The 14,339-nt window shown below is 34.7% G+C and overlaps 2 protein-coding genes across 4 annotated transcripts in view; both read right to left on the reverse strand.

Moving 5' to 3' along the window:
- LOC127872701 (uncharacterized) overlaps positions 1-14,339 on the reverse strand; it is a 436,069-nt gene that overhangs the window by 114,327 nt on the left and 307,403 nt on the right. The window contains exon 2 of one of the 3 annotated variants that reach the window (XM_052416033.1): positions 1,500-2,753. The exons of 1 other annotated variant lie outside the window; for it this stretch is intronic. The gene's annotated coding sequence lies outside the window, so the exon portion shown is untranslated. Of the gene's footprint in view, positions 1-1,499; positions 2,754-14,339 lie in introns of those variants that run through there. One more of the 3 variants, XM_052416034.1, reaches the window with a different exon arrangement.
- The window catches only part of LOC127874951 (uncharacterized), a 45,479-nt gene that overhangs the window by 28,512 nt on the left and 2,628 nt on the right, over positions 1-14,339 (reverse strand). The window contains exon 2 of the mRNA XM_052419656.1: positions 6,157-6,380. Within this exon, the coding sequence (XP_052275616.1) occupies positions 6,157-6,380 (224 nt within the window). The remainder of the gene's footprint in view (positions 1-6,156; positions 6,381-14,339) is intronic.

Below are 14,339 nucleotides of genomic sequence, written 5' to 3' on the forward strand. Positions count from 1 at the left end.
ATCATTGTAAATTAAGGTTTGGTATCAAAAACATTAGTTGCAGTATATCACTTCTATGTTTCATTTAATGATAACCTTGTTCCTTATTCGGATTGAAAAAGGAATAAGGAACTGTTTCCTTATTCCTTATTTAGATCGAATAAGGAACTGGCATTTTCATACTTCATAAAATATTAAAATGAATTAATGAGATCAATAAATCAACTAAAGCATTATAAATGTATGTTGGTTATCAAAAAACCTTAATTGCAGTACATCTCTATTAAGTTTTATTTAAAGTCACTATCACGCTCACCAATACATACGGCTACTGTATTATGCTATATAAAAACATTCGACAACAAGTAGTACCATACGATGGTTAATTACAATAGGAAGACCCTAAAAACAAGGAACATTGATGTAAAAACGTTATATTACAAGCATTCGGCAAGTTTTAAGCATCTAATTATCTAAATATAGTTCCACGATGTACACTACTTTCGCTTTCGAGTCAGGATCGGATTCATTCGGGTTGCGTTCATTTGCATAATTTATACAAGCCATTTTTGCATTCGCTAAGTTCCAGTTACCCAGAATTCATTTGGATTTAACAGAATGATTATTCATGAGAGCTACTTCATGCTTCCGACGCTTACCGTATCCAATCTCGTGTTCGCCCGTAAATGTTCGGATATTTAACGGGACATATAAATGGAATTATTTGTGGCCACAAAAAAAATAAAAACGAGCATTTTGTATCTCGTTAAATCAATTCTACCAGACAACATCTAACGTTGAAATTTTGCATTTTGCTAAAAGGAACATTGATTTTTTATGGATTAGCTTTATTTAACGAAATATTCGATATTTTTGAGCGCGATTGTTACTTTAATGATAGCCTAGTTCCTTATTCGGATTGCATTCGAATCGAATAAGGAACTGGCGTTTTCATGCTAAATAAAATATTAAAATAAACCAAAGAGACCAATAAATCAATGAAAATAATTGTAAATTTAGGTTTGATATCAAAACATTATTTGCAGTACGTATCTACTATGTTTCATGTAATCATAACCTAGTTCCTTATTCGGATTGAAAAAGGAATAAGGAACTGGCTCTTTATTCCTTATTCCAATCGAATAAGGAACTGGCATTTTCTTACTTAAACATCAATGAAATTTTACCACATATAAATGGACATATTATTTATATATTGGTTGTATATGTAAAATTCTAATCGCAAAACATTTCTTCTAAGTTTTAAGTGATGACTATCCAGTTCCTTATTCAGTTTGAATAAGGAATAAGGAACTATTCCTTATTCAAATCGAATAAGGAACTGCTACGTTGATATCGACCTGCTACAAAGGTGTCTGATACATAGATTATATCTGTTTAACAGGCTTTAACATCAGTCAATGATAAGGGGTTCGTCTTATTACTGGGGACCAACTATAAAGTCACCTTTTTCGGTGAAAACAAATCAAGATGCAACACGATACACAACAATTCATAGCAATCTGAAATTAATTTTAATACAAAAGCAACAAAACTGCAAAACAACATATGTTTCAAATAGTAAGTGAAAGTGCTCATGATTTACATGTGAAATGTCGTAAACATGTGCATTCCTGTGAAAAATGCGTTTCAGTGATAACTCGATTATAATTTAGTATTTGAGAGAGAATGGGGGCATGCAGGTATGATGAAAACACGACAGGTTAATGCCTAACATATTAAATATGTAAGGTTCAGCACGAATAAAAATAATTGCTCAGAAAGTATTGATGTTAATTTATTCCAGGCCTACAAAACGATAGGGCACATTCCCATGGAAGACGTACGAGTATACAATAAATTCCGTACATATAAGTCACTTAACATATCAAATAAAGTTGGTTATACTTGACTAGTAATAACAATATATTAACAGAGATCAGTATTTGTTATTTAATATATTTAGAGGACATGGTCTACAAACGTTCAGTAAATTGTCTATTTTGTAGTAATGTTCTTGAGCATAAACATTGACTATACAAATACTGTGGTTCACATACATTTTTGTTATAGTTTAAAATAATGCTCTTGGTTACGAATTTTATTAAATTATGGCACAACAGTACTCTCATTTAAATGCACGTGTTAATTATTTCACTCTCCTATATAACATTCCTCATTATCATCTTCTCATTCAACATTAGAATCACCATCATCAACTAATCATCACGTAAACATTATAACATCTTTAGTATTATGATCAAATGTACGCAAACAAAACAATTTAAACAAAAGCTTTGCCAAAGACATCATATAGTGCTCTATCAAGAGAGTTAGAACAGAATCTCCATAAGGTTCATTAAACTAACTAAAGTATGTTAATCTTATGACAATTTCTCGACATAAGTCTTAAATTATGTCTGCAACCATAGAAATCACGAAAAACATGACGAAATAATGTGCATATAAACCATACGGTCCCCTATCCATATTCTTATTTTAATCAACAAAGATTAAGTAATTGTTGAGCTATTGCAGGATCCAGCTTGTTTTCAGATAGGACAGACGGACGACCAGGGGGTAACCCTATAATCCACTCCAGCAGGGACTAAAACACGACAACGCTTCTACCAACGTTATATTTAGACAAGATGGCACAACAGCCTTCGGTCAATCTCATGAAATATGTAAATAAAATATGTAATGTGCGAACTTTGTGATGTTTTAGTAATAACTGTGGCTTAACCAGAGGTTTTGTACTCTGTATGACACACCTTTGATATTGCCATACACGATGTAGTAACACATTACCGTTTTTATTAATAATAATATACTGATAAACAAGTAGCTTATAGGGTGAGCTAGATTGTTACCCCAGGGTCATGATTTTAACAAACTTATTAACGGACCGCCAATGAATGTCGCACACCAAATATCAAACCCCATACCCGCCAATCAATGTCGCACACGAAATATCAAACCCCATACCCTTGCAGTTTCAGATAATAGTTTTTTAAGTTGTTAACTTAAAAGTCTATATAAATCATGTGACCCCTGGAATGTGGTTAATTTTGGCCACATGATTTGAACAAACTTAGTATTTGATAACTATTCAATATTAAACAATATCTAAAAACCCTGAACCTTCCGGTTTCAGAGATGATGTTTTACGTTATTCATTATTTATGTTCATATAACAAAGCTTGTCTTTAACACAGGGTTATAATTAACACAAACTAAGCAGAGATGCAGAGGATCATTATAAAATGTGAACTACCAATTAACAAACCTTAAAATCTTGTGGTTGCAGACGATAAGAGTTTTAAAGAATTAACTTTACACATATTAGGTAAACCAGTAAACCACTAGTGCGGCGCGGTTTTTTTTCTGGCACATTATTCGAACATCACTTGATGAGGACCGCAACACAATGTTACACACTAAATATTAAATCCATGAACCTTGCAGTTTCATAGAAGAAGAGTTTTAAATGGACCGTCAACCGCGATTGACGCAACAAGAAAAGTTCTAAGATAGTGTATTTTTTATAATTATTAGTTTATATTGACTAAAATATAACGACTGGTATATAACATTACTTGAAAAAGGTTGTTAAAATTTCATATTTTCAGTATATTCGGTAATAAATTTTACTGGGTACAGGTACCAGGTAACTACCAGTTAACTATAAATAACGCAAGCAGATTGATCATCATCGTCACGTGGTTAACACAGGAAAGCAAATTGTGCACGCGTAGTGAATTGTATATACCGGTATTTTATATGTAAAATGATCAATTTACTTGCGATATTTATAGTGTGTATATCGTTATGTCGACTATTTTCGCGATGTACGTTTGATTTCACATCGCGAAATTTTATTACCGAATATACTGAAAATATGAACTTGTTTCAAGTAATGTACCAGTCGTAATATTTTAATCAATATAAAATAATAAATGTAAAAAAATACGGTATTTAAGAACTTTTATTTTTTCGTCAATCGCGGTTGACAGTCCCTTTAAAGTAAATATTTATTCAAGCTATATTAATCATGTGAAGTGGCAAGTTTTGGTCTAAAGGGGCAATATTTGAACACATTTGAAGAGGATCAACGCATGATGTTTCACGCAAAATATTAAACCCCTGGCCCTTGTGTTTTCAGAGAAGATTTGTGAAGTTTTCATTTTCAAAAATCTATTTTAGCTCCTTTGATACTTTGTACTTATTCAACAGACTAAAACGTTCAGAAAAAAAGATGAAAGAATAAGGCCCGGTGATAATTTCTGAAAAGTACCCTTTAAATCTGCCAAGAAGGATAAATCTCTAGGTTCAGTAAGGAACGCATGCACAGACTGACGGACGACGAAAAAAAGGTTTCTCAAAAGCTCCCCATGAGCACTATTTGCTTTGGTGAGATATTGCAATTATCATACAGCAACAATACACATTTATAAACTTTTGAACAATAAAGCAATTCATTATAACAAAATACAGACACTAAACACTTAAAAAGCATAAATGTTAATTGTAGTAGTACAACAAATAAACGTTCGAGTAAGATTCAATCGCTCTCGTAACGCAGCAACCCGGGACACTTCTGGACAATGAAATAATGGTAACATGATAGATAAGAAATTCAGACGAATTTATTAAGAACTATTTTTGTTCATGTAAGATCGAAACTGGATCTTAATTAATCCGAAATCTCACAGAAATACGATGCAAATCAGCCACATCGTCTATGAATTGTTTATATAGCTTATCATCACCAATATCATCATCATGATTACCATCAACACCAACAACAACTTTCTGAACACACCAGTCAGAACCATTTCCTATTGAGGGTTTCCAGGTATATATCAGAAATCGTGTCATCTTGACATGTTTCAGCGTCTCTATTTCTATTTTGTATCCCTCTATTGCATCAGTATGTTTGACACCGCATTCAAGTTTAATCTCAATTCTCTGAGTACATGCAGACAGCATGAGCACAATACCGCTTAATGGGAATGCATACTCTTCACCACACCAGTACATATTTAAATACTTCAATGATTGAGGTAGCTGTATGTCGTCAAAATGACTTACATATAGTGTAAGCATTTGCAGTTGTGAAAATGACGGTAAAATAGATTTTTCGAACAGCCTCCCAAGAAAACCACTCATACTCAGACTCTGGATATTCAGACCTATGAGAGCCTCCCATGGTTGTTGGCAGGTGGGACCATTCGCTTCAATACTTAAGCATGTAATATTCAGACCACAGACAGTCTCCAATAGAACGTCTGCCCAAAAGAATTTTACACAAAGCGTTTCCAGCATTGTTAGCGATGCTAGTGACTTTGATAACGACGATATGTTATCCAATTGATCTAAGTTACAAAGACTCAAACACTTAATATTCAGACCATGGATAGCCTCCAATAGACAGAGATTGTATTCAGAGACTTTAATACTAAGCGTTTCTAGGTGTATGAGCGATGCCAGTAATTTTGCTAACGCCGATACATGATTCACTATCAAACCTGTTTCTCCACCACTCAGACTAAGACTCTTAATATTTAAACCATGGAGGGCCTGCCACAGACCAGGACAGTCATTGTTCACGATAACATCAAGCTTATCAAGCTGCTTGAGAGACGAGAGGGACCTACTCAACGCCGATACATTTTTCACTTCCAAATGTTCTCCACTTCCATATAGACAGAGACTATTTATATTTCGACCACACAGAGCCTCTAACAGATCTGGATGGGCATTCACGTCAATAATAATAGCCTCCATCTGTGTGGGCGATATGAGAACCTGTGATAACTGTGATACATTATTTACTATCAAGCCCCTCCACCCACCCCTCTGACTCAGAGTCACACTCTTGATATTCAGACTGTGCAGATCCTCACACAAATCGGGATTGATATCGTCCACGCATACATCAAGTGTCTCCAGTGATGAGAGTGATGGAAGTGACATATATAAGAAAACTACAAAGTTTGAACGGTTCTCTATCGCGCATTCCACATTGATACGCAGCCATTTGATATTCAGACCATGTAGAGCCTCCCCAAAAACATGTAGAGTCTTCTCAAACATGAAACTGTCCCAAGAAAGTTGCACGTAGAATGTATTGTTAAAACCCGTCCTTATATTTGTCGATATTTTTTCGGTTACGGTCGATGTTATAAAACATCCGTAAAGCTTACACTGCACCTCATGATCGAGTGTCAGAAGCGTGCTGAACAGACTGCGTAACCAGGAACTGGAACATTTGACCCACCACAAGTCAATGTATTGTATTGAGGGCAGGACTGGAGGAAGATCTCCACACCGAGCTGGCTCTGCATGGTTGAGAACAATCACGACCGGAAGTTCTGATGTTACCAAATCGGCAGAATCTGAAAATATGATTAAATGCATACTGATAACAAAGACACTAAATGCATTTAAATTTGTTGACATTCGATTTACAATCACAATCAATGTTCAAGGATTTGAAACATGTATGTTAATGAACAGTCGAATAAATTTAAGCCCATTTGATTAAAAAGTATGTAAGTACTACTGTTTGGTTTGAAATAATTAACACTTTTATTTTTTGCGTCCGAATGTTTCTTAAGTATAACTAAATTTCACACTGACATACTTCAACGTTAATTATACCTTCATGGGAGTGTACTATTTAAAGGGGCCTTTTCACAGATTTCGGCATTTTTTAACTTATTCATTAAATGCTTTATATTGATAAATGTAAACATTGGATCGTAAAAGCTCCAGTAAAAAATCAAGAAAAAAAAATAAAAAAAGGAAAAGAACATTGCCCGGAGCAGGTTTCGAACCAGTGACCCCTGGAGTCCTGCCAGAGTCCTGAAGTAAAAACGCATTAGCCTACTGAGCTATTCCGCCGAGTACACATTCGTGACGTATTTTATACCTTATATAAGCAATCTTCTTAGTTTCACAAAATTTAACGACAAAAACAGAACTCTCCAAATTATTCAATCGTTTCGCGTTGCAACGCTTTATAATTTTTAGGTTTTAAAATCGTCAAAAGATGCATATAATGGCTATATTAGAGCATGGTTAATGTTCAGTATTACTGTTTCATCACAAATATCATAACTAAAACGAAAACTTACGAATCTGAAACAACTTTTTTCAATTTTGTCAATTTACCAAAGCGTGAAAAGATACCTTTAAGCGGTCATATATAACCTATTAGTGATCAAATGTACACATTTTCAAATGTTCATAATATAAAATCATTTCATACCATATATGCGTTATAATATACTACGTTTAATATCTCCCATATTTTTAATCAATTATTTAAACACATTTTTTGTACTTTTACTTGTTTCACAAGCCGACATCAAGTCTTTTCTGCCATGACTAAACCATTACAGCGATGATCGATGATTGATTCATTTGTGAGTTTAGTGGTTATCATTAACATATTGTGTAGGGAATCAATACGACTCGATATTGAGATTGGCTCTTTTTTATGACAGTTGTTAATGTGAAGTGCATCAAACTATTAATAAAATGAGCTGCGTTTTGACAAAACGGAGCTTAATGCATGTGCGTTAATGCATGTGTCGTCTGAGATAAGCCTGTGCAGTCTGTGCGCCTAATTATTTGAGCCTTGTTATGAAAAAACTGGACTTACTGTATGTGCGCAAAGTGTCATCCCATATTAGCCCGTGCAGTCCGCTTTTATGGTATTTTTAGTTTCAAGGAAGTCCCTACTTACCGAAAATCAAGTTTAGGCGGAAAGTGTCGTCCCTGATTATCTGGGATGACACTTTAAGCACATGCAGTAAGCCCAGTTTTCTCAGAACAAGGCTCAAATAATTAGGCGCACATTTTCAGAGTCATTAACCGATGGCTTGCATCCGCATTTTCTTTGCTAGATTTTCCATATGCTTTTATTCACGGCGGTTTTGTATATATTTGGCTTAAAATTGCAATTTAAGATCAAGCCAACAAATCTCCTTATGACCATAGTTTCACATAACATCCTGTCATATTTGTAAAAAATAAGATTTTAATGTTCGCATGTGTGAAAATGAGAACTCATTCACATACAATATTTTCATTATTCCCATCAGTGACTCATCATCTGTGTGCTCGATATATATGTATGCCCACTCCAAAAATGGCTAGTCTATGTTATAATGAGGTATGATTCTATATGGATAGTATAATCGTATACAACACTGCGTGACGCGATGGTATGTTAAACGGTCAGGTCCAAATACACGGAGAATCAAACACAATAACAAAATACGTCATTTAGTTGCTAAAATTCCTATCATAACATATGGTGCGGCCATTTAGTCAAAATGTTAATATCGCATTATCAAAATGAACGTTACGGAAAGTAAGTTTTGAATTAATTTTAAGATATTATGCCCTCCTGTGTGACTCATGAGCTTCAAATACACATACACGTGTGTTAGCAGCTCGAATAAGTTCATTGAGAAAGCCATGCACGTGAGTAAACTTTGTAACGTGTTTTCCCCAAAGCAAATGCGCATAAGTATCTGTACCTGTATGTGACTAGTATCCCATTAGCAATTCATCATTATTTTAACGGATCTCGTTAAAATCCATCGATGTTTCGTAAGCCCAAAGAGTACAAGCGTGAGGACCCGATGACACGATAAGATTGTACAAATTCAAGGTCTGTGAACGCAATATTACGCTGCAAGATCGCGAAATAAATATATCGCATTGTAATCCCGTGCTATGGCAGTGATATTCCCGTTCTTTACCTTTATTTATTCAAAGGTCAAACAGTCAAAAAAGCGAAGATCTGAAATCACACTATCATTTGGATAATCTTGGCCGAGATTACGAAATCATGATGCAAGGTAAAATATTATAATGATGCGATATCGTGAAAGTGATTCCACCATCTCGCATCATTATATTGCAACCTCGCAACTACTACTAAGTGTATGATAATGGTTAACACTGGATAAGGGAAATGCATATCGTAGAATTCAACAATTATGTTATGCTTATAAAATACATATATGTTAATAGTCGAATACATTTGCATTAATGCAATATCTTGAAATAATTATAGAAGCTTGTAACTTGTGTTTTCTGTTTGTAAGCAAAAGGTGATTGGTCAGAAGTACAAAAAACATTATATGGCGACCCTTCTAAAGATTTACGGACTGGTTTGAACTTACCAAAGATATTCAAGAGTATTTTTGTTAAAGTTAACTCAAGAAAAAAATTACTCAATTAGTTACATTTTACTGAACTTTAACAAATTAAGCCTATTTTAATTATCGATTCATTAGGAAACACCCATAAGATATTTTATTTGCACTGTGGTGGTTAAATGGACACGTGTTAGTCAAGAGAACAAGCCGCTGCAATGGGTGAAGCAGAATTTGCAAAAGAAATGGTCAGCATCCTTGAATTGAACTAGTAAACGAACATATTTTTAACTACCTAGCACAGTATAAATGGCTGCTTCGTTTCGTGTCATTAATTTTTGTTGTGAAAAACAACAAATAGCTCTTACGCAAACCCGGTAATTAACGATGTTTTATGAAAATAAAACATCTTCCTTAATGTTCCCGTTCTCGCCTTTATTTATTTATCCAAAGGCCAAAAAGTCGAAAAGCGATGTTCCGAATTCATTCTCTTTATATAGTATTTGTATAGTCTAAGCCGAGAATGCGATAACATAATGCGAGGTCAAATAGAATTATGGTGCGATATTGTGAAAGTGAACTCACCATCGCAACGTCGCAACTACGCCGTTGTATATGATTTCAGTAAACACTAGATTATGTTAATAGATAACGTATAATTCACCATTTATGTACAATTATTTAAGGCAACTGTGTTGCTGTTTAGCATATTTGAATAAAAGTGAACACCTGTAAATTAGTGCAAGATATTGAAATAATTATAGAAGCTGGTAAGTGTTTGTTGTGTGTATTTAAGCGAAATGTGATGGGAAACAAATACAAACAAAATATGACGACCCTTCCCAAGATTTCGGGACTGGTATCAAGTAACCAACGATATTAAGAGCATGTTTGTATAAGTAGTTTAGTGTAACTTTACTAAAAATTAACATGTGTACTTGAGTGAATTACATTTCATTGAAATAGCAAGAATTAGGCCATATTTTGATACGCGAAGCTTGCAGATATACCTCAACATATGTACATTTGTCTAACTGGATTGGTAAAGAGAACCAACCGCTGCACTGAGAGAAGCAGACTAACAACGTTTTGAATTTTTCGAGATATTGTTAGATAACACGTTCGGACCATATTTTCAACCACTTTGCAATATGTGTGGCCACAATAATGTTCACAAGCTTTCTTTTTATTTTCACCTAGTGGCCCAAATTTTGACCCTAGCCTACTTGGTTCAGTTTAACACAAGGCCTATATAATTATGACGAATGTTCTGACAAAGTTTCATGAACTGTGGAGTCAAATGAGTCAAGCTAAATGTTTAACGACGCACGATGAAAACGGACAAAAGGTATTCACAAAACCGAGGAGAGCATAACACTAAATTATTGTATCCACTGACTCGATCCGACTTAAAACTACGGTGTGTTAAAAACGTTTTAGCTGTCAGCGTAATACCAATGACACAATAATATAAGTAAATCACCGAAATAGGATTCGAACATTTACAAAAAAGGGCATGATGAAATCCCGCAAGTTTTGAGGCGTTCAAAACGATTTTTACCAAATTACAATGACTGTTCAAACTGAAGACAAACATAAAACCTAAGCTCCGCATAGGGGGTGCCAACGCTCGGCTGCGGGTGCAGTTTTGAATAAATGAAAGCTCGTCAAAAGAAAAGGAAGAGAGGACAGTTTGACCTTTGACCTAGTGACCCAAAAATGGGTGTGACGTGTAGAACTGATCAAGGTGCATCTACATATGAAGTTTCGAAGTTGTAGGTAGAAGCACTTTGATTTTAGAGTCTATGTTAAAGTTTTACATTAGAAGTCAGAGTGATCTTGACCTTTGACCTAGTGACCCAAACATGCGTGTGGCGTGTGGGTTCATGAAGATGCATCTACATATGAAGTTTCAAAATTGTATGTGGAAGCACTTTGAATTTAGAGCCTTTATTAAAGTTTTATATTAGAGGTCACAGTGACTTTGACCTTTTATCTAGTGACCAAAAATGAGTGTGGTGTGTATCACTCATCAAGGTGAAGCTACATATCAAGTTTTGTAGGTGGAAGCACTTTGATTTTGAAGCCAATGTTAAGGTTTTAGCACGACGCGGACGGCGGATGGCGGATGGCAGACGCTTGGCATGCATGTGTAATTCATGGAGCTGCACATTTTGAGTGGTAAAAGGTCAAGGTCAAGGTCATCCTTCAAGGATGACGAGCTGGCTATGACAGTACCTCGGGTTTTCTCCGAAAAAAGCCGAGCATATCACTGACATGACAAAAAAGAAAACAAAATAAAATACCGTTGAACAATTGCCTCATAATGGCTGTTCATCAATATTCTATTTTCTGCGTTGTTATCTCTGTTTAATGATTTATTGATGAATCCCCGTATAAACACAATTAGCGAAATTAAACAAGAGCGTCAAACCCTTGGCCACTCAGCTAAAACCAAAAATAACTGCACTTTCTGGGCAGCTTTTGCAAGAAGTTTTTAACCATTTCACGATTTGGGGTAAGATAGTTTTAATACTAATTTTCTGAACAAGTTTCATGATACTTGGGCTGAACATGTGACTTATAGAGTATTGGCAAGGTTTTGCTGTAGCAATGTAAGGAAAACTGCAGCACTCTTGGGCCCCATGTCAATGGAATGGAACCATTTTTTTAACTCTGCCGGGCAATAGAACAAATGTTGTGAAAACGTTTGATGACATAATTCAAAAACAGCAAAGTTAACAGTGTAATTGAATTAAATTTCATCTGCTCGCCACCTGGAGGCATTGTTTACAAACGAAAAATAACCATTTCCAACAAGGCTTAGAACTTATGGAAAATTGTCCAGAAAAACTGTGATTGAAGAATGTAAGAAAAACTTTCACTATAACCTTTTAATGAAAACTACCCTGCCCCCTAACGGCCATGTTTTTCTACGGACCAGAACCGAATTTACCTATATCATTAAAGCCAATGATCTAAGCAAGTTTCGCGATGATTTGAACAAAAATGTTTTAACACGGTTTTCACAAAAGTCATATAGGAAAAAATGTCTCGCCCAAAGTTACAATGCATAGCAATGGACCGGAATATGCTTTCAAATATGGCCGATATACTAGAATAAATATTATGAGCAAGTTCAATGATGAGTTTACGAACAATCTTACTGTTTGAGTGGTAACAAGGTTTCACTTAAGCTAGATAAGGAAAACACAACCCCGCCCCCCTCTGGTCGCAATTTTCTTCCATGGATCAGAACGATTGTCGAACTCGGGCAAAAAATCATTAGAACATGCGTTCTGTTTAATGAATATTAGACTAAAGTACGACTTCTTAAGCGTTTACTAAGTTTACTTTGACCTATTGACATAGTGTTTGACTCCATACAACCCAGTTTCGAACTCTGACGACATATTAATGGCACACATGTTCTGAACAAGTTTAATAAAGATTTAATAATAAAAATCGCATCTAGAGTTAAAAAAAATTGTAACATATTTACGAAAGAGAACGGAGGACGATCGGTGGGCGAAAGATAATTACAAAAGCTAAAAGTAAGCGTCACAATAGATCTAGCTAACCTGTTACAATTTTGTCCGAATGTATAAACTTAGAAATGTTCCATAATATTGTTTTAAATTGGCGTATTTGTATTACCTGCTGTATTAATTGACCAACAGTGCCCATGTTAAATATATCATTTTTAAATAAATACCTACAAACCGTTTATATCAGACTGAACTCCTTGGCGTTTGGCGACAACATTATGTCAAAAACTACTTACCATGTGTACTTACATTGTGAATAATTATCAACTTTTAATTATTTAATTACAATACAATATATTTTTACCTTTAAGCTATTGTGCCAATCCTTCTAGACGTAATTCTTTGAGCTTGCGGGGCGACAACAGATTTAACTCAAAATGTGATTTAGGGTATCCATGGGCAAGTAAACGCGGTATATGCAATGACTTGACATTAGCGGTGTTTATAGATCAGACGCGATTTAAATATTGTATGTTGTTTATAACAATAAACATTATATAAACAGTGTTAACAAGATTTCGCTTTAGCCGTTTAAGAAAAACTACCAAGCCCCCAGGTGAATATGTTATTTTTTTGTGCAATGGCACGGATTGATTTGATTAAATAGGCCGATATACTATTAGAACAAATGATATGAACAAGTTAAATGATGATTGGACGAAAATGTATTAACACGGTTTCACTTAAACTAGATAATGAAAATGAAACAGCCTCATCCCATTGACCGCCATTATTTTTAATGCACCTGAACCATTTTCGAACTTTGCCGATACATCATTAGAACAAATGTCCAGCTTGGAAGAGATTTGACTAAACATAAGAATTCTAGTGAGTTAACATTGTTCTTTTATTTGACCTAGTGACCTAAAGTTTGACACAATATGACCCAGTTTCGTAATCTGACGCGAAATCAATGGGCCAAATGTTCTGTTAATGTTTTTGAAGAGTGGAAAATAAAGTGTTACGTGCGTATATGTCGACGAAATACAAATAATGAACACCATATGATCATAAAATCTCGATACGAGCAAGGTATGCGCAACAAAAAGGTGAGCTAACAAATTAGTTAAAACCTATTTAATTTAGCTCGATTGCATCGGATTTCTAAAACTTATTAAAACGCTCTTTAGTCCGCTATCTTCATGGAGCTATTACTTGGTGTGTTTTGGGGAGATCTAAAGAACGCTCCCACATTAGAGATCGAACCCGTGAAAGAGTTAAAGAGCTCACAAATTAGTGTCATATAAGATGTTGTTGAAATGTTGTTCGAAAACGAACGTATGAATGTACAAAAAAGGGATTTAAAATGTCAACCACACATGAATGCGCTCTCTTGCAAGTCGATAATATTTAAAACATATTAAACTAAATGTTTCACATCCACTTTTAAAGAGGATTAAATTAAAAATGTATAATAAATTAATACATTATATATTACAATCAATTCTAACACGGCACGCGACTTGTTTTCTATAGACAAAGAAGGAAATCAAGTGTGGGTTATTCTGCAATAAATTATGGGCGGAGCTTAATGTTTCGAAAATAGTTCCGAATAAATAAATAAAGTATTGCAGTAAAATGCACGTGCTAAATCCCGCTCTAAAAGAAATGTAATAAATGAAGCATGTTTATA

Source organism: Dreissena polymorpha, chromosome 3, assembly GCF_020536995.1.
Source record: "Dreissena polymorpha isolate Duluth1 chromosome 3, UMN_Dpol_1.0, whole genome shotgun sequence".
NCBI classification, from domain to species: Eukaryota; Metazoa; Mollusca; class Bivalvia; order Myida; family Dreissenidae; genus Dreissena; species Dreissena polymorpha.